Here is a 26,272-nt window from a genome sequence, read left to right on the forward strand (position 1 = left end):
TGACTCTAATTTGTGGCAACTTGACATTAGAGCCGACCATAATACCTGGAAAAAGGTTATATAAAATAGGTGGTGTTAACATGTTTTAATTTCTTTCTTTTGTCTTAAAACTGTATAAAACAGTGATTATAAAACTGTAGACCTAGCAATCTTAAAAATGCATCATTTATTTGACAGTACTGCACAAAGGAATGGGTAGGGAAGAGTCTTACCATATCATACATCATTAAGAACTAAGTTAGAATAGTCTGGATAATTTTAAACAAAATCCCACTTACAGTATTGTTAAGAGGATTAAGATACTTATGAATAAGTTGAATAAAGCAGTAAGTGACACATAGTCACTCACTGCTGAGGGGATTTCAGCTCTGAATAGACAGAGGTGGCAAGTGGCAATGTGGCAGCCTTCTCCAAGCTGATATGTAGAATCTACACGACCCCTACCAGACCATAGCAGGGTTGCCCCTAGAAACTGATAAAGTCTGAAAATAGAGAATTTTCAAGCATCAGAACAGCCCAGACAATTCTGAAACCAGAGAATAAAGTTATAGACCTCACACTTTAGGTTCCAAAACTTGCTACAAAGTACAGAGGTTGGAAAGATGGCTCAGTGAGTAGCAGTGCTCATTGTGCAAGCATCAAAACCTGAGTTCAAATCCCCCACACCCACATAAAGGGCCAGACAAGGTCACACATGCGTCTGTGACCCTAGCATGAGGAGTAAAGTGTGGGGCTTGTTGGCCATCAGCCTGCCTCCAGGTTCAGTGAGAGAATAAGTCAGAGTGACAAAGTAGGATACCTCCTCTGGCCTCCATACATGTGCAGACACACACACACACACACACACACACACACACACACACACACACTCTCTCTCGCACGCACGCACACACGCACACACACACACCTCAGTTGATTGTAGACTTAAAACTTTCTAGGAATGTGAGGAAACCCAACTGTCATTGGGTTAAGCAAAGGTTTCTTAATATGACATTAAAAACAGACCATAAAATAAAAACCTGACAAATTGAACTTCATCGAAATTCAACATTGTTGTGTTACTGAGATACTGAGAAAGAGAAAAGATGAACAGTGGCTGCCCAGTACCGCACAGCTATCTGAGCAAACACTACCAGGACTCTATGAAGAATGCTTACAGTGCATCCCAGACTGCCAGAGACTGGAAAGCCAGTCTCTAGAGATGTGTAGTCATGTGCGGTAAGATGATACTTTTGTCAGTATTGGGCCACGTATGAGAAAAAAAGGTTCACAAGATTATGTCACTTGCAGACATGACACCATGGCCCCTGTAGTCTGCATAGGTGCATTCCACAATGTCCTCACAATGATGACACTACCTAAGGACACATTTTCCAGATTTTCTCCCCATGCCATTGAGTAACACAAATCATTCATTAGCCATTAGGGAATGCAAGCTGAAAAATCACAGCAAGATTTCATTAGTGTGGCTGAAACAGCAAATTTTGTAAAAAGATATTGGGGAAGTGGAGTCCTGACTTATTCCTGGCAGGTGTAAGTAGAGACTTTGACAGTTTCTCAAAAGCTAGAGTAAGTTTACCATATAACCCATCTGCTTACTCTTAAATGGCGCCAGGCTCCCCTTGAAACACCTGCAACATCCAGCAATTGGTGAATCATCAGAAGTGTGGTCCTCCCATAGATTCAAGAAACAGACACTGGGTCATGTTGGGCTCAGACGGACTTGGAAGCCTGGAACTCAGTAAAGAATGATAGGTAAGCAGGCCAGTCCTTTAGGTCCATTTGTATCAACTGTCTTTGGAAGGAGGGACAGAGATCCACTGTAAGGGAGGACAAGGGAGCTCCCGGATGTTCTGGATCACTCATTAGGATCACATAACTCTAAGGTGGATGTGGTGGCTCATGCCTATGATCTAGAAGTCTAAGGCAAGGGATCACTGTGAGTTCAGGGCCAGCCTTCCCTACACAGTAAGACCCTGTCTAAAAAAAAAAAAGGAAAAAATAAATAAAAATAAACTTGTCAATTTGCTAAACTATCATTGGATGGTACCTCTGAAGCAAGAGCATTACACTGTATGTGAGATACACTTTCATGGACAGAATGGGGCCAAGGTTGCAGAGCAGAGCCTTCTGACTGCAAAAGTGAACTCTGTGTGTCTCTGGAGAGCATCACTGTGGCCTTGAATATGTGGCATATAACACTTTCCTCATGGTCCTGCTAAGAGTTGAACTGCACTGTCTCATCATCTGGGTCTTTCTCTGACTGCCTTCCTAGCCTGTTCTCTGTGCAGGTCCCACGCAAAGAGATGGGAACGGGTGGGTAGAGAAGAGTGACGGCCTGATGTGTTCATCTCTCTTCCTTGATGAGAGTTCAAACTCAAGTGCTGTTTTGTGAGTTCTGTCAGCCCTTTAAAATCCTCAAGGCAGAGGAATAATGGCAAATAAATGGCGTTCGTGCAGCCACTATGCACTATTGTTCTTCAAGGAGTGTTAGAAGAAATATCCTCATAGAGTGTGAACCAACTTTGATGGCAGACATTCTCTTAGGAAATACACCTGTGGGTCCTCATCACTGAGTGTTGCGATGACTTCAGGATCACTTTGGGCTTCTCAGTCTAGGTCTCTTGGCGTGGGGCTAGCTGAGCTTTCTGACATAACTGGTGTCTCTGATGTCACTTTGGTCAGCTGCCTGGAATTTTGAAAAGTCCTTTACTGTTTTCAGTTTTAGTTTTGAAAATGGGTTCTTCCTTCCTTGTAGATTATGGAGTAGCCACCGACACTTAGGGGTGTCTGCCTCACCAGCCCCCAGGGCTAACAAGTCTGACACACAGGACAATAAGCCAGGCATCCAGGCCCACAGAGGTTATCTATCCACCAAGAGGCTTTGTTCCTAAGCCACAGACAGTACAGGGGGCTGTCCCAGTCACTCCCTGGGAGGGGTAGTCTTATCAGCCCTGTTCCCACACTATGAGGTCTCCTCCAATGCAGCCTGTCCCTATCAGGTCTTCCAGCTGCTGCTTCAGATATGGCAGGAGGTTGAAGTCTGGAAAACACAGAGGACCAAGCTCCGGCTCCTCCCACAGCCGGCTGATTCAGGAAAGTGGGAATAGGTTCCAGCCTGGTGGGTCACTCGAAAGTTGTGTGGGTCATCAGTGCTATGCTTCAAAGAGCCAAGGCTACATTCATACTCGAAGTCTTGGGTAGGATGGATCGCTGTACCTGCCTTCCCAGGCGAGAACTTCTGCTTTTAAACCATTGGCTTGTTAACAACCGCTCCCCTCTTCCCTATTTCTGTCTATAAAGGGGACGGGTCTATAGTTCAGTCTCACATGTCTTGAAAAATGACTTTACCAGGCTGGAAGTTCACCCAGAAGGACTGGAAAATCCATGGCAGAGGCTCAGTAGCAGGATCACTGTAGCTGGGAGGAGCCCTCACCCAGACACAGAGGCTTCTTGATGAGTCTGAATTGGCACAGTATTTACCGGGCTGTGCCTTCAGAAGAATGGAGGTTGGGGAAAGAAGGGTGTGTCCGTGTGTCCGTGTGTCCGTGTGTGTGTGTGTGTGTGTGTGTGTGTGTGTGTGTGTGTACATGTATGTGTGTGTGTGTGTGTGTGTGTGTGTGTGTGTGTGTGTGTGTGTGTGTGTGTGTGCGTGTGTTGTGGGCATGGACTTGGGGAACTCTGTTTCATGTTGGTTCTGCATGCTGTTTGCTGCTGTTGGCTAAGCTCCCGGCTTTCACGGCATCAAGCTTAGAATCGCTTGCATGTGCCCTTTCCTTTTTTCCACAGTAGCTATTGCCAGCAAGCTGAAAACTACCGTATATCACTCCAGTTTAAGAACCTAAACTTTAAAACAAATTAAACTCTTGTTGACATTGTAATAAAAATCAGTACGAAGCTGAATGGCTCAGTAAAAGTGAACTTCAATTATTTTTGTGGATTTCAGATTGTTTCCTGGGTTTCCTAGACTCCAGCGCCGGGAAGTTATTTCCTCTTGGCAGATGGCTGGGGAGAAAAAAAGGTGGAGGAATGGCTGGGGTGAGGTGGCAGGCACTAGTGAGGTCTGGGGAGGAAGCCAGTCTCAGGCACCTGGATATTTGCTCTGGCCTGATCCACAGAGTCGAGAATCAGGGGTGTGGGGTGGGGTGGAGTGAAGACTAGGAAGGAGTGGTGATATGCAAGTCTTTAGTGTTTTAATAAAGAAAGGAGATCAAACGTTTGTCAAATCCTGTGTGCTACTAAGTCGTCATGCTGGATTAAAGAAAGCTAAAGACAGTCAGCCTGCCCTTCTCCTCCTAAACCCTGGTGAATGGGTGTGATAGCCTCTCATTTCTCTGTGTGTGTCTCTCTGTCTCTTTCTCCCTCTCCCTCTCTCTCTCTCTCTCTCTCTCTCTCTCTCTCTCTCTCTCCTGTGTGTGTGTGTGTGTGTGTGTGTGCACGTCTGTCTGTCTCTCTGTGTGTCTCTGTCTCCCTCTCTGTGTGTCTCTGTGTATGTGTCTATCCCTCTGTTTCTCTCTGTGTGTCTCTCTTTGTCTGTCTCTGCCTCTCTCTGTGTGTCTCTAACCCTTTCTCCCTGTCTCAACTTTTCTTTTTCTCTCTTCCTTTCTCCTCCCTCTGTCTTTCCTTGTCTCTTACTCTATCTGCCTTCTCTATATCTCTTATTGCCTCTTTATCACTGACTCTTTTGTCTTTATTTTTGTTGTCTCTGAATCTCACCTTTTTTTCCTGTCTCATTTCCTATTTTTGTCTCTGTCTTTCTTCATCTCTAACTTACACGATTTCTTCCATCAGCATATTAACTATGATGTTCAATTCAGTTTTTTAAAAGAAGAAGCATCTTTATCTGGCAGAATGGGAATAACTTTCCCCAGGATTGAGGACCAGTTTCCATCCTTCACACTGTTCCCTGCTGTGGCCATGCAGAGTTAAAGTGCTGCACCACAGCCTGTGGATGGAGGCTAGGCGATTTGTTCATTTAAAGAGCATCTCTTGGGAGGTGTGCATGGGTGGGCAGTTCTTACCTGAGTTCCAAGACAGGGTGCTGGCCTCCCCATGAGACCCTTGTGGTCCTTTCCCCAGCAAGCCACTTCCTGTCCCCTCCTTCTGCTTCCTGTTTCTCTGCTTTCAAGGCCAAGCTGGAAATGGGGTTCATGACCTTCAGTTCATAATGTGCCAGCGTCCCTGAAGTGTGGACACAGCTCAACTCACAGCTGGTGTTCTGGGCCCAGGTTGCCACGTCTCCCAAATCTAGGAGTTGAGCAAGCTGAGACACGGCCATTCAGACAAGGAGCTAGCCCTGGGTCACAGGTGGGCTTGCAGGCCAGCGAGTGCCCTGTGTACCCATCTGGAAGCTAGGAGAAGGCTCTGGACATGGCTCGTGCTTTGCTCCCTGTGGGATCTGTGCAGACATGGGTTTCTCTTTAAGCAGCCTGATGACCGGAACTTGATTCACTCAGAGATCTCTGACAGAGCATCTAATTGCACACTGTATGTGAGCAAACCTTGACTTGGTGTCTGCTATTTGTAAAGAAGGGGGAATGGAGACTGAGTAGGGATGCCCTGAGCTCAGAAATGTGTCCCACAGGCCCTGACTCCTCTCCTGGAGTCTGTCCCCTTACCTGAGGAGCTTCCTACTTCCTCTGACTCCTTTACCTTGGGCTCCATCTCCTCATTTGGAGGTTCCTATCTCCCTAGTCTCCTCATTGAGACCCCTATCTCCCTTGTCTCCACACCAGGGTCTCTGCCTCCCCTGTATCTTCACCCTGAGTCCCTGTCTTCTCATTGGGATCTCAGTCAGGGAAGCCAGGCACACAGTATGTGACCGGTTGAAACTCCTATGCTTCCGAGGTTCAGGTGAAGCATTCTCAAAGCCTCTCAGAATGCATCCAGGCCTTAGACTGAGTCCTGCTATCCCAGGAACTAAACATTTTCTGTCTGCATGTTGATCTTCATTCTGAAGATGTGTTTAATGTTCCTCAGATATCAAATTCCAGGGAGTAGAGAAGGAATTTATGATATAATTACAGAACACTGTCAGTAACCCTTCAGCAGAAATTCCACAAATGCAGACAGTATACAGATCACAGAGTGGCAATTGCTTGCAACAGCGTAATGTTGAGATAGACTGTAAAGCTTTCCTCCAACTCTGGTTTCAAGCCTCAAAGAAGAAAGCAATTAGAATGATCTGCTGCTACCTGGGCTTCATCCCTGCAGTGTTGCCCACCTGTATTGCACCACATGTAGAGTGTCCCATGAACAGGTGCAGTTATTACATGTCAGTTATGAAACCAAAATCAAGTCCTGGGAGCTAGATCAATCATTCAAGTGCTCACCGAGAGGATCTGAGTTCATTCCCCGGAGCCCACCGAACAGAGGCTCACAGAGATCCTTGGAACTCCAGCACTAGAGAGGCAAACAGACAGACCCATGCCTGGAACTCACTAGCCAGCCAACCTATTTTTCTTGGCAAATTTCTGGCCAATAAGAGACCCTGTCTTAAACTAAGCTGATGGCATTTAGGAATGGCAAATGGGCTTGTCCTCTGGCCTCCACATGTATGTGCACACACAATGTTCCCAAGCCTCTTTGTAATCACCATTGTAGGTCTATGAAACTATTGGATCTCCGACCCCTCAGCAAGCTAGTTAGATGTGGTGAGAACATTTTAAACAAGGAGTCATTCAACACCCAAAATCTGAAGAATGGATGACAGGAAGGACAGTGCTCGCTGACCCCATGAGTCAGGGTTAGATTCAGGCTTCTGCTTTGGACATGGAGGATCTGAGATTGCAACAGAACAGGCATGCTAGATGAGTGGGTGGGCTTCCCACCCTGCTCCCCACCCTGCTCTCCACCCTGCTCTCCACCCTGCTCTCTCTGATGGCATGGGAGTGGGGATTGTGATGAAGATGGATCTCTGAGGACCAACCCTCTCCTGACCAGGCTGCTAAGGTGTTAGATTCTCCCAACTGGGTCCCTGAAAACTGTGCTCCAGACAGGAGCTGAAGGTAGCCCTTAAGACCCATGGTCTTTAGGAGCCAGGGTCCTGCAGTGAGGTCTGGTGTTGGGTCTCACGCTAGTGGCGTGCGTTAGCACACAAAGTCAATTAGAGCAGGTGCACACCAGTCCTGTTGATTTGATTTAGGTCTGAGGAAAGCTCCAGTAATGTGCAATTACAAAGAACTTAATGGCCCTTTATACCGAATGCAACTTCCATGGCACCTAATATACTTTGATGAATTGCTCATTATGTGTAGTGTTGGAATAGCCTCCATAAAGATTAATAATTGGATAATCAATACAAAAATTCAATCTTGGGATTTTTTTTTCATTCCAGGGTCAATATGTGCTCAAGATCACAGGGTCTCATTTGCCTGCATGTTTCTCTTCCTCCCCTCTCCTTGATTTCCATGTTAACAATCTCCATTTCCTGTACAGATCCCAGAACAGCGAAGCAGGGTCTGTGACTGATCTCTTTGTCAGCAGTTGATGGCAGGATAGATCTGCCTTCAAAGTGGCTTTAGTCAAGTGGGAGAGGGCACACAAGATCCCTGAGGTGTCCTATGACAGGAACTGTGAGAATACAGGGGATAGGTTAAGTATCCTTTTGTCAGATAGGTAGATTGTGCATGTGGTTGTCCTGGGTAGAAGATTACAAGTGGAGTCCACAGGGAGAGAAGCATCTTGTGTTCAGGAGGTAGAGGGCAGCTTGCAGAGTTGGCCAGGGCTGTAGGAGCTCAGAGTTCTATTCTGGCATGCCTGGCATGCCCAGGAGAGAACAGCCTTGGTAGGTGTTGATGTAGGAGAGATCCTCTGACAAAGTACTGTGTGCTAACTGATCTCAGGGAGAAGAGCTGGCTTGGTGAACCCCTGGAGCCTGCAAGAGGGTCAGGGTGAAGGAGGAAGGCAGACTATGAAAGTCATAGCCAGGGAAGAGGAGCTATCCTTCACTATACCCAGTGAGAGAGAGAAAAACAGGGAGGCTGGAGCTGGCAGGTCTCCTGGTATGGCAAGTCCTCTCAGGAAGGAACTTGAGAATCTAGACACTGATCAGCCACAGCTGAGCCTTAAGAGGATGTAGTCTTCAGTGAAGGAGAGAGCAAAGGCTGACGCCAGCAAGGATGAGTGGGAAGACAAGAAGGCAAAGCCCGGGTACCAACACAGCCATCTGAACTTGGCTGAGATTGAACCAAGGCCCTGGGAGGCAAAATGTATGACAAAATGAACAGACTCGTAAGCTGGAGACAGTGGCACACAACTTTAATCCCACCACTTGGGAGGCAGAGGCAGATGGGTCTCTGTGAGTTTGAGGCCAGCCTGGTCTACTTAGCTAGTACCAGTCTACCCAGTGCTGCAAAGTAACAATAATGAGACTGCTCCAGTTACTTTCTGAAAACAAAAAGACGGTTTAGTGGTGGATGCCTGTAGCCTTGGCACTAAGGAGGCTCAAGAAAGAGGGTGACACTCTCCATTTCTGTAAAAGTGGAATTAGATGGCCACCAAATCCAACTAAATGACAGCTTCCTATGAACTTGGGGCCCTTACTATGGACTCACTGGGATGAACCACCCATCCTGTGCCTCTTGGCTGCATGGTTTTACAGGGTCTTTGCCTAAGTCATGGTAGTACTCAAAAACAGTCCTGTAAAAGCCATACTGCTTACCAAAGATGAGATCTACATGAGTGTCATTTAAGTTCCCCCTTTCAGTATCTGAGAAAGACCCAGGCAAGCCATGTCGACTCCCTCAGCCTCAGAGCAATTAGGCCCAGCTGCTGCCCCGAGGTGACCCATGCTCAGTAGGTGAGCTCAAGTGGCTGCTACCTAAGGTGGTACCGGGGTTTGGGACTACTACAGTCTGTGTGTGCCCGGCTTAAAGCTGTGGGACAGGAGGGTAGCAGCTCTCTGCTCAGCGTGGCCTCTGTAGTAGGATTCAGACCCCGAGGAAGCATGCGGCCTCTTCAGTCCTCTCTGTATTTCCACTCATGGCATCCCACATCCCGAAGAACCATTAGGGATCCTAAAACCTCAGCCAAAATATCACTTTTAGCACTATAATTCCAATTTTTAAGGAACAAATTCATGGGGCCAGAAAGATGGCTCAGTGGTTAAGAGCACTAGCTGCGCCTCTAGATACCCATCGCCTACATGGCTGCTCACAACTGTATGTGACTCCAGTCCCAGGGGATCTGATACCGTCTTCTGGCTTCTGTAGGCAATGCATGCACATGGTACAGACACATACACGCAGGCAAAACACATAAAATTAAAATAAAGAAAAATTAAAACAAATTCATAAATGCTTCCTGGAATTTGGGCAGTATTTGGAATGTTCTGAAGATGAGGAAAATGTGTTTTCTGGGGGTGTACATTTGGTCTCCCATGGAGCATCAGAGGAGAAATGTGTTTAGGACATCCTACTGAAACGTAAGAACAGACACAGCCTCAGGCTCTCCTGGTCTCCTCTGTGGACATTGCTGTGACATGTATCAGCCAGAACCCGTGAGTGTTATGATTCTCCCCATGTTCATAGGATGTATGGAAGGAACACAAAGTTCTAGTCCCCCAGCCCCGGGCTACATTCACTCTGACCAACTGGGCTGAAGGAGGACTAGGGGACCTGTGGCTTATGAAGCCTAAGGATGTTAAGGTGGTACCATGTCCTAAGGTTGTGACCGTGGTGCCCATGTGGCCTTCACTGCATGTGGGATGGGTCAGTGACATCAAGAGATAGATGGAGTGCTGCTTTAGGGCCTGGCCAATCTCTAAGTCTTCCTTCCTGGATTTCGTGTGCGTGCGTGCGTGTGTGTGTGTGTGTGTGTGTGTGTGTGTGTGTGTTTTGTCAGAAGTCAGCCCTAGGCATCATTTCTCATCAGCTAGCACCTTGTTTTTGAGACAGAGTCTCTCTTTGGCCTAGGACTTTCTAAGTAGGCGAAGCTGGCTGGCCAGTGAACCCCAGGCATCCTGTCTCTGACTCTGCCTCCTCAGCTCTGGGGTTGCGAGCACATACCCAGCACATGGCTTTTTATGTGGGTTCTGGGGAATTGAACTCAAGTCCTCATGCTTGCATGACAAGCACACGGTTGACATCTTCCTAGCACTCCTTTAGGGCCTTCTTGAAGAGGTGCTGATCTTCAAATGTGAGTGTCCCAACAGGCACATGACAACTAAGGCAGCTTCCCTCACTCTCATGCCCACTCCGTCTGCCCTGCCAAATGCCAAGGCTGCTGGGATGTTCAAACATCAAATCCTGACCTCTTTCTCTCTGAACCTTTTTATAAGTGGCTGTTTCATTGCACAAAATGCAATGGTTGCACCTGACAGACTTACTGAATACCTGTTAGGTGGTGTGAGGCTCTAGTCAAGGCCAAATGAAGCAAGCCGCACCTCCCACAAGTCTACGTGGGGAGCAGGCAGCTCTGCACTGTCTCTCTTGCTGAGTGAGCAGCACCTGGTGCCCCACACCTCTTGCTGCTGGGAATGCGCAGCTGGAGTCTCCCCAGGCTCCAGGTGGAAACCAGGCTACGGGGCGTGTGTGGCTTCTGCATCTCCATGTGGTCGCTTGCCTTTCTCACGTGTCACATGTCCAACAGCAGCATGTGAATTCCACTGTTTCTTCCTTTGTGTTTGGAAGGAGGGAAGGCCTGTTTTTGCCTTTGCACCCAGGCCCCTGGTCCCATGCTGAACAGGCCAGAACAATGTGAGAACGGCAAAGTGGAAACTCATATTGGGCTACCCTCCTTCAGGTCCACTGGTTTCTATTTTCACTTAAGCTTTCTGTTTTCTTTTTTCAATTCTGTTAATTCTGTTGAATGGTAATTTCATAATTTGGGAAGATATATTTTGTGTTTTCTAACAACACAAGGAAAGCCCTGGAGAAAAAAGAAATAGTTGTGGATGCTTTAATGGTGCCGGTGAGTGATTGCTGAGGGAGTTTGGCACAGATAAAGTAGCAAAGCAGATGATATGGAAACATTCTCCGGCCTGCATCAACGGGATGGCCAGGCCTGTGGAATCTCCCGCCACGTGGCCAGCCCCGCTGGAGTTTCCACACGGCTGTCTGTGTGCCCGGGAGTTTTCAGGCTAAATAGGGAAGCAGGCTACCTACGGTAGGAAAATCATTCCGTCCTAACCGGCTGACAGTCCTGCGTCGCAGCAGCACTAGCCCCACTCCAGGCGGAGGGTCATGATTTATTAACACTGTGACTTGTTGTCACTCAGTCCCTCCACTGTCCCACTCTCTGCTTCCAGAAATAGCAAGCCCTGTGGCGGTGGCTTATTACGATTAAAAGATAAAAATAAGTGAAGGCTGAGATAGACGCAGGACAGCAAGGTGAGGTGGGTGCTTGCTTTTTTAATGAAAGTTGAGAGGCTGTGCTATCTCCACTGCTTCCCGAGGCATCTGTGAGAAAACCAGAATCGTGAAGCACACCCAGACATGCTCAAAGTGTGTGTTTTTCAAGTTGACGTGGTCATGACACACATACTGAAAACCCGTGTCTTCTGCCTGCTTCACAGAAGTGGCACTGGGTCCTGGAGGGCTGGGCTGCTGTCAGTGGGCAGTCGTGGGCATGCAGACTGCTGGGCACAGAGAGATGGTGGATAAAAGGGTCCACTTGTGAAGGAGAGATTCATCATAGACTCTCTAGGTCAGTGATGCTCAACCTCCCTAATACCTCCACCCTTTATACCGTCCCTCTTGTTGCAGTGACCCCTAACCATAAAATTATTTTGTTTGTGACTTCATAACTGTATCTCTGCTACTCTTAGAAACCGTAATGTAGATATCTGATCTGGAACCCTGAAGGGGTTCAACACTCACAGATTGAGAACCACTGCTCTAGGAGGTTGTGCCTTCTCAAGAAATCTGAACATTCTAGGGGTACAGACCCAAGCCTGGCACCAGTATGCTGATGGTGGGATAAAAACATCTCCTTCTCCCACCTCCCCCTCTCTAACCTCTAATTCACATGGCATTTTTGTTCTTAGCACGTATCTAGTGCAGAACTTCATGTAGAAAACATCCAGAACTATGCACCCTACAGCTCACTACCTGGCGAATACATGTATCATACCCCATGGAAATGAAAGTTAGGGCAGCGGAAATGTGTGTATACTAAGAGTTTCAACCACCATTACTATGTGCCTCTCTTGTTCCGAGAAGCATTATATAGTAAAAGTTCAAGGCGGCAAACACAAGGCACTTCTTAGAAGTTAGCTATTTAAGAATTTCATTCAGCTGTAGGTATTTCTGGGTCCACTAACCCAAATCGCTATCCGCTTAGATTCCAAGTCTAACTTTAGCTAAAGGTTTTAGCTAAAGGTGCATTTTCTGGGAAGGTTAACGAATACTTCTTTGGTAATTATCTTTTAGTCATAGGAATGGGAGAGAATGCCCTTCCTGTTTGGTTTCACTCCCCCAAAAATGTTATTTTGGCTTCTCTTAAAAATAAAAATATTCTCAATGGCTTGAAGTCTGGGAAGAGCAAGCATTTTTCTGTCCCTCAGAAAAATGAAGGCAGCAAGTAGCCATTTCTTTAGTGCTGTGCGCTTGTTCATGCCACGTGTCAACCCATGGGGGAGGGTCCATGGGACCCCCACGTGGTGCAGCCTGGGGTTCTGTAAGGATTACTCAGGCTTTGCTTCCCATCCCGATTCTGTGGAAAAGATGAAGACAGCTCTGAGGAAAGACCTCTCTCCAGAAATGAAGGGTTCCTTCGTGCCCATAGGCAGTCCTTGCTGATGGTCCCTGGTTTGTGTCATGGGTTCCTGAGGCTAGCAGCACAGCTGCCATCCTTGTTGGAGCCAGTGTCACCAGTGAAGGAGCAGGGCACTTGTGTCACTAAATTAGCAGTATCAGTGTTAAGCAGAGAAAGGTTTTTAGATGCCACCACAGTGGTGTTTTGTTTGTGTTTAAAGAGTGTGGCCCTTATCTATGCTTAGTAAATGTTTCGAATGTGAAAGTAATGCAATTACGTGGGTTGGAATTAATGAACCAGAATTCGCATCCTTTAAGTCTGAATCTAGTGTCTAATGTCTAAGAGCGTGAATTGGGCATCTGAATATCATCAAAAACATCTTTGCCTGTCTTTCCTGGTTCCTCATTCCCCAGGCTGAGGGCAGCCCCCTCCCCAGCATGATGGTATTCAACTGATCTCTTCACGTATTTGGGTCACTGCTCATTCTCAGACAGTCCCACCAAGAAAGAGGGACAAACGGACCATGTGGGCATGTGGGTGACCAGGTAGAAGGGTCTCGGCTGTGTCAAACCACCATTTTCCAGTTTTGCCCAGATCTTATGGCTGCATCTGACAGGAGGCTTACAAAGCTAACCTTAGCACTGACCTTAAAGCCTAGTACAGATGCTGGCTCTGATAACCAAGGCACGCACGCATGCCTCAGGGAGTCTGGAGGACGGTGCTCTCAAGCCCCAGGTGAGGGTGCAGAGCTACCTCTGGGCAGCCATTTTGAGCCCTGCACATGGGCTTGGCTGTGCAGTGCGGTTCTGCTCTGCTCTGCTTTGCATTCACTTCAGACCTTGTGACTTCCAATCCACTGCCGGGGCTTTTCCTCCTCCTTCTGACAGTAACTAGAAAGTTCACCAGAGAACACTAGTGCCCTTGTGACTGTCAGACCTGAGGATCTGGACGAGTATAGTGTGGGTACCATTGCTGTGCCCTGTAGAAACCTGGAAAAGGCTTACATTTCCTAAGGGAGTTACAGCCAGTCTTCCCATGACCGTTCGGGAGCTCCTGAGTGATGGTACTGCACCCACGGGCTGCTTCCCACTTGTCCCTGCCTTCCCTCATCACTGAGGACTAGCCAGCCTGACCTCAGGTCAAAGTAAGACTCCTAATAACATGAGACTCCTGAGAGCCACATAAGGTGAGGCTCATGAGCTGTGCACCCCACACATAGTAGGCACTCAGTGGGCGGTAGATGAGTTAGTAGGGAGGCAAGGCAAGCTACTCGTTGTGGAAGCAGGCTGCCATCACTTGATATGACGCCCTCACTCAGGGGCCATTTATTTTCCCATTAGCTGATGGAAGGACATAAAATCTGGGAGACCCTGGGAGACCCTGCCACCTTCCCCACCAGAGCTTTCCCAGTGGGTTTTCTGGAGAAAAGTCTTGGATCCTCCACACAGAAACTCAGTTACTCACAAGTTCCAGTGATGCCCACCTAGCCTGCAGATGGTGCCAGGAACTAGGTGATAGGATTGTGCTCACTGCAAACACCAGCATATGATGGCTTTCAGGCATTCCTTCCTTCCCAGGGTTCTTTTGTACCTCCATTCTGATCACAGGGCACCCTTCTTCTAGGTGACAAGCTAAACTTCAGATCCTGGTTTTCCTCTGGGACAGTTACTTTCTGCCACCACTTAAAGCTGCATCATTGCCACACAGCAGAGTCCCATCACAGACACACACACTGTCAGCTGGCCTGGGACTGTTATTAAGGTGTGTGAGGTGGACTGGGTGAATCCCCCTCAAAGGGCAAATTTTAAAATGAGGCTAGAAGCAGAGAAGTGATGATCATGTCCAGTGGTGCCCTCTGTTACAGCTTGCCTCATCTCCTGTCCCACTGGGCTCCCACCCCAGTGCAGTAGTTTCTGAGAGTGTGTCTGCAGGGTTCTCCTGCACCAATTTAACTAGCTGCGTCTCTGAGGGGTATTTGTTCACTGGCTGTCTGCCTCGTAGCAGAAGAGTTACTGACCCTAGGGCTGTTTGTTCTTGCAGTATCCCGGAAAATAAGTGACAGCTCAGGCTTTGTGTGGTTCTTTGATTGCTTACCTCAATCTGCCTGCCTTTAAAAAAAAGACTAAGTATGGGAGAAATGACTAAAATAAACAAAATGAAACAAGCCAGCCTTTTGGCCCAACAGAAGCCCAGTGTTTGTCAGGAGCTGGTAATGAGGGCATACATTGATGCTCGATGCTTTGTTTCATTTTAAGAGACTCGGGGAGCAGGGAAAGTGAGTAACAGTAAATACAACACTGCCGCAGAGACAGAAACTCTGTGCCTGGGAAACTTTGCAAGTTAAAATGGTGAAGACCTGGATGGCATGAGAGCGAATTTAAGAGAGGGAGCTGGCCACAGGATTTCAGAGGCTGTATCCCTTTGTTCCCTGTCACCTTTTCAACAGGTCTTGGGCATCCAATCTAAGCTTTTCATGAGTTTCCTAGTGAAGTATATTTTAAAAATTCACATCTAACCCTGTGGACTTTGTAGTGGGAACACAGGCAGTACAAGTGGAGGACTCATAGGATTCTGCATGCTGTGTGATGCATAGAGCCAGATCAGCTGGAGCACAAAGGCCACCAAAACCCACGTGGCCTTCTGTGGCATCTCTCCCTGGCAGAACCACTTACTTCAATATCTGCCTTATTCCTTACCATGAGTGCTGCAAGGACCCTAAAGTACAGATTGAAGCCCGCCCCCACAAGGGCAGGCAAAGTAACTGTTCATTCCTTAAAGTTTGACTTAAGACCCTCAGTCAGCTTTAGAAACCAAGAATTCAGGTGGCTTTGCCTAAAAGCTTTGTCCTTCAGAGGACAAGAGAGAGGCCACAACAATCGTGCTCTCATGAACACTCATTGGTTTGTAATGTTCTCTGCACAGTTACACAAAACCCACAAGTGACCAGAGATGTGAGCTCTGACTCTCACGGGCACCTGAGAGGCTCCTGCCAGTTTTCTGAAAGGTCACTAAAAAAGTTGACAGTAGCTATGTTCAAAGTGTGACTGCCTCGCTTGGGGAGGACTTTCTGCCACACTTGGGGAGGAGTCTGCCTTGCCAGTGATTTGTACAACCCCTAGGTGACTAGCCGAGAAGCCTCTATGCAGAGCTGGGAAGACCCTCATTAAGATTTACAGGTACTCTACAAGCACAGGTAGAAGGCTACACTTTGAACTCTTTAATTTTTATACTTGAGAAAGAAATTGCTGACTTTCTATTTCACTCAATTCCAGGCATGCACACAAGGGTGGGTGTGAGTGTGGGTATGTAGATGAGATTCATAGGGACACAGACAGCCTGTGGGCACATCCCAGGTTGTTGTAACAATTCAAAGTGCCACACACATACTTTAGAGAGAAAAAAAGCAATAGTTTCCACCTTAGGAGCATTTTAGAGAAAAATCAAATATAAGGGAAAAAACCCTTCTTACTTATTAAATTGAATTGTGGTCTAACAGTTTGCCACATCCTGTTAAGGGACATCTGACTAAGTGAGCAGAGGTTCCTCTTTCAGCAAGTCGTGAGGGTCACATGTCACCTGCAGTTCAAAACACCTCTATAAAGAGAAGCCTTCGTGTCAGTGGAAAAGCTGCATAAGAAGATGGAAATTATCAGTGGAGAGAAGACACGGTGGGAACTCGTGGGTGGCATCACCACAGCTGTATCAGAGAGAAAGCCACCCCAGAGGAACCATCAGGGCCAGGGAAATGTGGGCTGATAGGGACCCAGAGTGGTGACCTCATGGAAGAGAAAGTAGTGACAGGAAAAGAATGAGGGGTCAAGTTGTTGGTCAGCCATCTGTCAACTACAGCACCTCAGGTGTGTCCCTTACCCGTCCATAAAAGGGAAGTACAGCTGACTGCACAGGCTTCACCAAAGACATGTCTGTAGAAAAATGCACCCCTCTGTCTTATCAATAGCTCTACGGCATGTCGCCATCGCAGTACTATCTATCCCAGCAGTCGCATGGACTGCTGTTAGGAAGCAGGCAACCATCTTTGCTGTCCATAAGTTGCTGCCTGCCCCACTCAGCCCTGTGGGCAGCTTTGAGAAAGCTCTTTCATGGGAGGACGTTCGTGCTTGTGAAACTTCATGATCCTAACTGGACATGGTGAGCCTGACAAACAGTAGGGAACACTTCCAGCCCCCAAGCATTGGGGCAGGCAAGCTGGGGAGCCACCTGAAGTCACACAACAACAGGTTCTCAGGGGCAGGTCTTAAGCTCTTCTGAGATCTCAGTGGTAGCCCCAAGCAATACTGAGAAAGCAAAGTAGACATTTGGTGATCTACCGCTGCCTCCAGTGGGGGACCCCTGTGTCTGAAGACCACTGAGTAATTTCCCACCCCTCAGTAGGGCTCTCCCTTTGAGGCTCAGGTGCCCCAGTGGGCAGCAGGGGGAAGCCCACATCTCATGTTTCTTCCTCTTTTACCTTTAAAGCATTTTTTTGTGGTCTTGTCAGACCCATGAGTAACTAGAAGATTCTCAGCTGCTTGTTGATGTCTCTGACCCACATCCCTCGGGACTCCATGGGTCACGGTTGCTTTTCAGATCTTCTGTTTGTCTCATTTTTATTACTCCTCAGATTTCTCTCCTTGTCCATCATCACCCTGCCTTAGGCCACATAGTTACTCCTCTCGCTTCCCTCCTCCTATTGTTGGGATCCTTCAGGCTTCTCTCTTAAATCGTCTTTCGCCCTCAGAGCTTCTTTTGTATCTTAGTATTTCTGAGATTTCCCTTGTTTCTTCATTAGCTTTCCTCCTCAGTTCTCTTTTGGTGTGTGTGTGTGTGTGTGTGTGTGTGTGTGTGTGTGTGTGTGAGTGTGTGTGTGAGTGTGTGTGTGAGTGTGTGTGTGTGTGTGTGTGTGTGTGTGTGTGTGTGTGTGTGTGTGTGTGTGTGAGTGTGTGTGTGTGTGTGTGAGTGTGTGTGAGTGTGTGTGTGTGTGAGTGTGTGTGTGTGAGTGTGTGTGTGAGTGTGTGTGTGTGTGTGTGTTTGTGTGAGTGTGTGTGTGTGTGTGTGCGCACGCGCGCGCGCGCGCGTGGTAATGTATGTATACATATGTGTGTGTGCATGCCCGTGGCATACAGGCAGGAAGATTTGGAAACTCCTTCTGTCACTCTCCACCTCATTCCCTTGAAATGGGTCTCACTGAACCTGGAGCTAGGCCGGCAGCCATCAAGCCCCTGTGATTCCCCTGCCTCTGTACCCCACAGTGCTGGGTTACAGGTGTGCATCCGCACCGGGTTTTTAACATAAGCACTGGGGATTTGCACTCAGGTCCTGCCACTTGAACAGTAAATACTTTCCTCACTGAGCCTTGGCCCCAGCCCCTCCCATCCTTCATCGTTATGCCCCATTATTACCCCTTAGACTCTCGCTTCTCACCACTGCTCCTTAGACTCCCCCTGCTCCCCCCAACATTATTTCTTATCATCCTCTCCTCGTTACTATTCTTCAAACTTCTTTTCACCAGTAAGCACTGCTAGTGATTGGTCTGCTGTTCAATCCAAACTGTGATCTAAATGGGCAATAAGATGCTGACTCTCTTAGTGTTATATGTTTGAGTGGTGTCTTGATTCTTGCACGGAGCTCAGTCAAAACGTATTTGGAACCCATGGGGTTGCTTCTGCCTCTAAGTGGTGGCTCATCTCCAAGTCTTGGCGTTTCTTACTCCACAGACATCTTTCCTAGCGCCACATGCCCACCTGCCACTCAGCGATGGTCACCAATCCAGAGCCCCAGGTGGGGTGTTTGTCCTAACTTTACCCTGACCTGGGAACCCAGCCTGGGCAGTGAGTACCCAAGGCCCTAATGCACTCAAAGCTTCGAGACAGCATGAGGCAAATGGGACACCCTGGCAGTTAGACGCAGCAGTCTGTCACCGAACAGAGATGGGTGTGGCACAGTGGAGGGGGCTGTGGCTTGTCTCTACCTCCACACAGAAACCCTCTGCACACAGCATTCTGCTTCGTCAAGTGTCTAAGCCCTTCTGACTTCACCCCAAGAGATCCTAACTTCAGGCAAGCCCCTTTCCACCTTAAAAAAGGAAAGAAATTTGTGGTCTTTCTCTGACACTGATGAAGTTTAGAATGGACAGGTATGCCTTTTACAGGAGGGCTACACAAGCGAAAGGGAAAGAAGAATTACGCGCCCCTGTCTCAGGGCATCCCTGCTGAGGAGCCACACGTAAAGCTCAGCCAGGGATGTTGGCAAGAGAGTCGTGAGAAAAGCATGAGGACACAGAAGGGACGTGGGACTGTGGCTTATACTGCACAGAGCAGACGCCCTTGATCCTCCCGGGGCCCCTGCTGCCCGGCTGCTTCTCAGGGCTGTGCAGCAGCCCTGCACCCACACCCCAGCATCATGGAAAATGTTGGTAGCTAAGGAGCTACCAGGGCAAACTCCAGGGACAAGCTGAGTCCTGATTGCTGGTCCCAGACCAGCCTGCGAGCACCTGGGCCTTGTTATTCCTCATTAGTGGCTGTGAAGTCACAGGGCCAAAGGGAGACTGCTTGCCTTCTGGTATTTTCCACACTAAAGAATGAGCCCTCTCCATAGTCTGCTGGGTCCTGTGGACAAGGATCAATCCTGGATCAGCACGGAGGGGCTCATGAGTGCCTACCACCACCGACGAAGCCAGCCAGGAAGCAGCCACAGTTCATCTTTGAAAGTGTGACTCTTTCGGGAACAGCAGACACACCCTAGGCAGGGCAGCTCAGGAGTGCAGCGGTGGCACTGGTATCGGGAGCCTTGCTCTTGTGAGTGTCTTGCCAGGCAGCCCCTTTTGGGCGAGCCTGGGCTCTGTTTGCCGCCAGGCTTCCTTCTGCTGTCAGTTTCTGCTATCAGTTCCCATGACACAATTCCTGGTTCCCCCAATTGCATTTTATTATTGTTATTCTTAAAACTATTGCTGGGGAAGGGGTGTTGAAAGGCAGTTTAGGGAAGGGAGTGGTGATGAAATGCATGCCCCCCTGATGGCTCCAGGAAGCGTCCTCAGACAGGCTGGGGCCTCCATCAGTGAGCTCCAGGGGCTTATCTAGATGCAGGGCGAGTGCTCCAGCCCATGGGGAAGGGAAGCCTGGGTGGTTCCCTGACGTCAGCATGGGTGCCCTGCCTTCAAACTCTGTTGAAAAAATGGGACGTGGTGACAGCCGCCCAGTGACATTTCCTATCTCAGTGTGGATCAGGTGGTTGGGCAGAAAGAGGCAGGGTAGAGAGGGAGGGGTGTTGGGCTGTTTGCTGGTGATGGCCTTCCCTAGCTTCTGTCATTTCCTGTCCATCTGCCAACAATCACACAGTGATAGTGGCCATCACTGGCTTGTGGGGGCCACTGTGACTTGACCCTCTTCAGAAAAACAAATGAAATGTCCCAAACAAAGGGAGGCTCATGAACAGCCACTGAGCACACTCCAGGGGATGTTGTAGTGTGTCAACATTTTGTTTTACAAACTTCGGGGATATCTGGAGTTGACTCCTGCCCCAGAGAAGGTGTTCTGGAGCATCTAAGCATCACAGACGGAATATAACCCGTTAGAAAAGTGGTTGTTGGCATTCCCTGCTATTAACTTGGAAGTTGGCAGTAAGGAACCATTTCCCTAAAACTCTTTCCTCTCATTCTCTTGCAGTAAATGAAATCATTCGCAATGACCTCTCCAGCACGAACCCCCACTCCTAATTCAGCACGTTGGAGCTGGCAGAAGCTGTGTGGAGTTGGCTCTGTGCAGACAACTAGGCTTCAGCAAGCAAGACTTTGATGAAATAAACTGAACACACATCTGGTACCACTCAGAAATCCCAACTCACTGAATGCAAGGAGCTTATGTCTGAAGAAGTAGCTCCCTGACAAGGATTGAGTAGAAGAGGAAGCCACTACAACTCTTGAGAGAAAAGTCATCTCAAGAAAAGAGAAGGGCTGGCCAGTGAGGCCAGGGGCAGATGCTAGCCCACGGAAAGAAGGCCTGTGTGGCAGCCTGACCCTCCTGCCCACTGGAGTAAAACACTGGAAGTGCCTTATTTCATCCTACCACCACGCCAGGGCATTGTGGAAGCAAGCATTGAATTTTCTACCATAAGAGTATTTGTAGGAGCCAAAGTTATTAAAAACAAAAACAAAAACACAAACAAAAAAACTTTGTTAGGAGCCTTTATCCTTTGTACTAATTGATAGGATTCTGGTCAGCTCTGGCTTCCTACTTATTTCTAACTTTCCTGGCTGTCCTACACAATTTGCCTGCCTTATCCAGTGCATTTTAGAGATCTTCCAATTGTCATCTCAGCTCTTTCATAATGAGATTCCCTCCTCCGTGTGACTAAAACCATAGGTTTGTTAATAATAGCATGCTGAGATTTTTGTTCTTAATCTGGCTTCAAACATAGCACAAGGAAGTTGATCAGCACAATACAGGGCCCTGGACAGAGCAAAACATGCCTGCTATGGGACAGTACCTTGTGTTTGCATGCTTGTACATATAGACATTTATTTATGTATAGATATTCAAGAACGGAGATGATGATGACCTGTCCAGGCCCAGCAGGGCTTCCATGTTAGCAATAATGAGTGTCCACCTTGAGAATGCACCTCAGAGTCCAGACCCCATTTTCCAGCACCTTCCATCAGGGCCCATCACCCCTGCACAGACAGGGCCTGTCACCCCTGCACAGACAGGGCCTGTCACCCCTGCAAAGGCAGGGGGCATTTTCGTATCTCATGCAGTTACTGAGCATTCTAGGCCGCAGTAGAGCTGTGCTCAAATGCCCATAGGCTACCAAATGGCCAAGTCTGAAAGTGGTTGTAAATAACATTACAAAAGGAGTGTAATATATTTGTTCAATTATAAGATTATTATTTCACAGAAGCCTTATAGCTCTCTGCTTCATCTGAGAAAACAATTACCAAAAAACGTTTCTATATGCAGTCTGTGGATAGTATGTTTTCAGGTTAGCTACTGGTAATGGATAGGCTGGTGTCGGCTTTGTGTAATTAGCTGCTTATTACAGTCACTAGCAGTGGCCCATTATTTCTTATAACCAAAAAGCATGGTTTAATTAAAACATGTTTAATGATTGTGCCTTAGGAGTTAATGCCCCCTTATGGAACATGCCTGAATTGCACCTGTGGGTGGACATAAGTTAGTCACAGATAGGAGTTGTGACAGGAAAAGCATGCATCTTTAAAATGTTCATCTGTAGGGTGGTGTTTTACCTTTCTCCAACTCACAGAAAGAAAGAAACGTCTGAAAGTCATATTGAACGATTTCACACGACTGCGAAGAGCTGACATGTGCCACCCTGTACACACATAGCTCCTGGCTGCCTGCAGGCTGCCTCCCGCCCGCATCTAGTATGTACCTGTGTTTATTAGCATCAAGGAGTTGCATGAACCATTCTTAGTGGACTGTCATATGAAAGCAAGCGTTTGGTATTTGTGTCGGCTGTCTTTGTAGTTAGAAAAATGGATCCAATAAAGCAGTATTTTTTCTTTTTTCCTTTTTTTGCTGGACAGTCTGTGTGAGAGTAATTGTGGGTTACTCGGCTTTCTTCTGTATTACACATAAATGTGGGGATCTGTGACAAGTGCTTTATGAAGTGGATATAGTCGTTCCCGGGTCATCTAAACATAGGAAGAAGCTGTCTTCCCTTCCTGAAAGGAACAAGTGGATATTTGGTGGTGTTCTCAGTGTAAACAAAGCACTTCAAAAATGCCCATCCAGTCGAGGTGGGGAAGGAACTTCTGCTTATGCCAAATACTTTCTCTCAGAGGGAGACTCTGGGTGAGGCTCTGGCCACCCACATGCTCAATGGTGATTGGACAAGTTGCTTTAGCAAGAGAGTGCTTGTGCTTTAGTTGACACGGCCAGTGCCTTCTCTCTCCACTTGTCCTTCTGTTAGTCTTATCCTCCCCACACAGACCCCTCTTTAAGCTGTGGTGAGAAACTCTGTTGAGATACTCACAGACCAAGGAGACATGGGGTGGTCATAGTATTACTGACCTCTGAAACAATTTCTGTGCCTGCGGCTTGAATGCCAAAATCCTTGCATTCTTTGCTAAGAGGTTTACAGACCGACTTATCATACTAGAGAAACCCCCCTCACCTACAGTGATGAGCATGTGTCCACCCCACCTGGGTGCTGCCTCGAGGTTATTTGAAGTCAGATTTGCCACAGCCTCATGGGACCTGCCCAAGGAGAATAACAAACAGGACAGAGGATGATGTGGGAGAAGATGGCGGTTTATTATATTCCCAATCTTTGACCTGTGGACAAATGTCCAAGGAGGCTGGTCTAAGGGGAGCAATAGACTCATGTGTCTGCAGAACAACTCTGAAGCTACCTGTTCCCTCAGTGTACCGGGGACTGGGCCAGCTGGGCTTTGAGGATGGTGGCTTTGTAAAGCATAGGGTGCTGGGAGCTGCCCTTCCCAGAATGTGCTTTGTAAATTCCCATTTTCCCCAGTCCTCACAGTAGAACTTTACAGCTGTCCAAATACACACAAACTTAAACAGTTATAGATGGTTCTGCCCATTGATTTTGATCAATGAGGAAATGCTGAGGAATCCCTGGATTCAGTTGTAGCAAGGAGGTCGGGCAGTTTGTGTGGCCCTCATGTCTCCCAGAACAACGCTGTAGTTCTCGGGGCAGTGTGTGTGTGTGTTTGGGGGTGGGGGGTAAGAGAGGGCTCAGCTTAACTGGGTTGGCTGGGTCCTCTGCAGCACTTCCTGCTCTGCTGGACACCACCATAGTGTCTGTCCTCGGTGACCAAAACCACTCAGGAGCCTTAAGGACAGGAGGATTTCTTTAGAGGTGTTGCATATGAGAGAGAAGCAGCAGCACAGAACAGCCCATGTTTGCTTCATTTCTGACCTGAGACTTTGGGATGAAGACTCTCATATGTATGCAACTTGTCCTCATGAACAAGTGCAGACTGAGCAAAACTCCAGGTATTTGGGATCCAGCTACCTGCCCTGGAGTCTCCTAGCCTTAGTAGCCATGGTTGACTGGGAGTACAGTTAACTGGTCCCTGCTGATAAACAAAGTCATCCCTGGGTCTCTGACCTCACCCATGAGCACAGCACCAAACCTGCTGCTTACTTCCACAGTTACACTGTGGGTGGGCAGATGTGGATGAGCCAGGTCTCTTTTCAGTGCCAGTGAAGTATTTGCAAAATCTGTTCCCCATAGAGGGTATAAACCGTGGCAGGGAGTTTCTGATAGAAGAACCTCCTTCAGGGAGGAAGCCAAGGCAGAGGTAAAGAACTTATAGGAGTCTCCCGCTTTGTGTGTGTGTGTGTGTGTGTGTGTGTGTGTGTGTGTGTGTGTGTGTGTGTGTGTGTGTGTGTGTGTGTTCACATGATGTGTGGCCCCTGTGTCCAGTTCTAAAATGTCTTCATTACCCCCCCAAGCAAATCCCATGCTTGTTCCTAGGCCCCTAGATACAGAAACTTATCTCTGTCTTAAGTAGATTTTCTGGGACAGTTGACACAACTATCCTGTGAGCCTGGCCTCTGTCCCCTGCCCATCTCTGAGGAACATGCACATGGCTGTACCCCCATGGAGCCACACACTGCTGCATTGTGCAGTCCCCATTGCCGCTGACACATTCCCACAGGCAGATGCTGGCTCGCCCTAACTCCAGCTTCTGTAAGCACGGCTCTTGTGAATGGTCACATACATTCATTCTCAGCTCTGGGGCAGACACTGGAGAGTGGGGCCCCTGGTCATATGGCAACTGAATGTTTAAATTATCCATCCCCGAGACAGACCCAGCTCACTAACCTAATTTGGAATTACATATGTGAAGCACATCATATTTATAATTCTTTATGCCAAAAAAATTAGGTTAGGTCGAAGATGACTGAACATTTGCTTAGACGGAAGCTGAAAGCAGACCCTCAGCCTGCCTGTGACGGAGCTTAGCAGAGATAGCCCGTCCAGGGTTTCTGCCGGGAAGCTGGGACCAAAGGAGCCATGTGAGTCATTCCTCTGGTGCCAGCTGAGCTCCTGGTGACATTCCTTTTACTTCACACACAAGCTAACATGATGAAGAATGGAGCCATGGTAAAGACTTCAAAGCTGGGAGGGCCTACAGTGAAAGTGTCCTCAAATGACAAGGTCTCTGTGGATGTGGCCAAAGGAGCAAACCTAGTAGTCCTCAGTCCTTACGTTCTCCAAGTGAGGTTTAGGGTGATCTCTGTTTCCAGGTGCTTTTGTCAAAAAGCAGTCTTACCGTCTCTCATCCCTGTAACCTACAGGTTTTCAGACATGGCACCCTCAGTTTGACAGCACAGGGGTAGTGGTAGCGCATAAAACAGTGGTAAGCCATGCCGGTGCTAATGGGCTTCTACTCCCAGCACTGTCATCACGGTTCACCATCCTTTTATCTAAAGCAAAGGAAAACACAACTGAGAATCTACCTGAGGCTAAACCGAGTCAATGGAAAGTGCCCTGGTTGTCGGGTTCACTATCAGCCCATCCCCCCCCCCGTACTATCACCCCTTCTGACCTGGTCTAACGAGAAGCTGAGCCCCACCATTCTTTTTTCCCCATCCTTCCTTCCCAACCATGAGTCTGCCACTGCCACAGACTTCCTGAGAACAAGGACATTACCCATACCATGTATCTCTTGGCTTTAACCCTTGAGACCTGGAAGTCAGTTTGCAAAGTGTCTGAATTCTTTGTCCACCACAAATTCTCAGAAATGCCCCACACTCACATTGTCTATCACAATGGAGGCCACCTCACTATGCTTAAACAAATATGTCCCAGCTTTGGGGGGGCTTTGTCATCACTGGCTGGGGAGAAGAGAATTGTGGCACGATGACCATTGGCTGTGGGGACACTCAACTGCCAAGACTCCTTCGACAGCAACAATGAAGCTCTGAACTTCAGGGCTCAAGGCTGGCAGTGGCTGTAGAACACAGTGCTGCCTCTGACATGGTCCAGGTAGGGAGTATAAATTGCAGTCCCTATGTAGACAATGGGGATTAGGTATGGACAGCTGCACTCACTGTTGGGATACTGGGGCCAGGATGTAGACCGCTCACCCGCAGCCCCTCTGTGGACATTGATGTCTGGGCATAGACAGCGGTATGCACATCTCCTCTGTGGATTCTGGGGTCTGGCTTTCTTTAGCCTGTTCTGTGAGGAAATTCTTTCGAACTTCTGCTTCCTCACATTGGGAAGATGAGAAGTGGTGAGTCAGGAGGCTGCACAACAGGAGCAGAGGGCTTAGTGGGGCGGGAGCAGCTGAGAGGCCCCACAGTGGCAAATCTTATCTCCTGAAATGTCTTACCCCTCCCTCAACACGGGACCACTTGGTGCTACCCTCTTAACAAGTGCTGTAGACAAGACTCCCAGAGATACCAGACTCAGAGAGAGTAAGACAGCTTTCTCCCATGATCACAGAGGACACTCTCCCTGGGAGCCAGCCATTATGCTGTGAACCAATCTGGCCACAGAGAAGGCCGAGTGAAGGTGAAAACTGCTGGGGGTCAGCTAACACCGTCCAAGTAAGTGAATAAGAGAAAGGAAATAGAGTATAGCT

The 26,272-nt window shown here is 48.0% G+C and overlaps 1 protein-coding gene across 3 annotated transcripts in view; it reads left to right on the plus strand.

Moving 5' to 3' along the window:
* Nfatc1 (nuclear factor of activated T cells 1) overlaps nucleotides 1-22,231 on the plus strand; it is a 107,939-nt gene extending 85,708 nt beyond the window's left edge. For 2 of the 3 annotated variants that reach the window (XM_027403685.2, XM_027403689.2), the window contains exon 10: nucleotides 20,358-22,225. In XM_027403685.2, coding sequence (XP_027259486.1) covers nucleotides 20,358-20,407 — 50 coding nt within the window. In that variant the 3' untranslated portion in view covers nucleotides 20,408-22,225. Of the gene's footprint in view, nucleotides 1-20,357 lie in introns of all 3 variants that reach the window. The other variant, XM_027403687.2, reaches the window with a different exon arrangement.
* Nucleotides 22,232-26,272: the final 4,041 nt, after the last annotated feature.

This window comes from Cricetulus griseus, chromosome 2, assembly GCF_003668045.3.
Source record: "Cricetulus griseus strain 17A/GY chromosome 2, alternate assembly CriGri-PICRH-1.0, whole genome shotgun sequence".
NCBI lineage: Eukaryota > Metazoa > Chordata > Mammalia > Rodentia > Cricetidae > Cricetulus > Cricetulus griseus.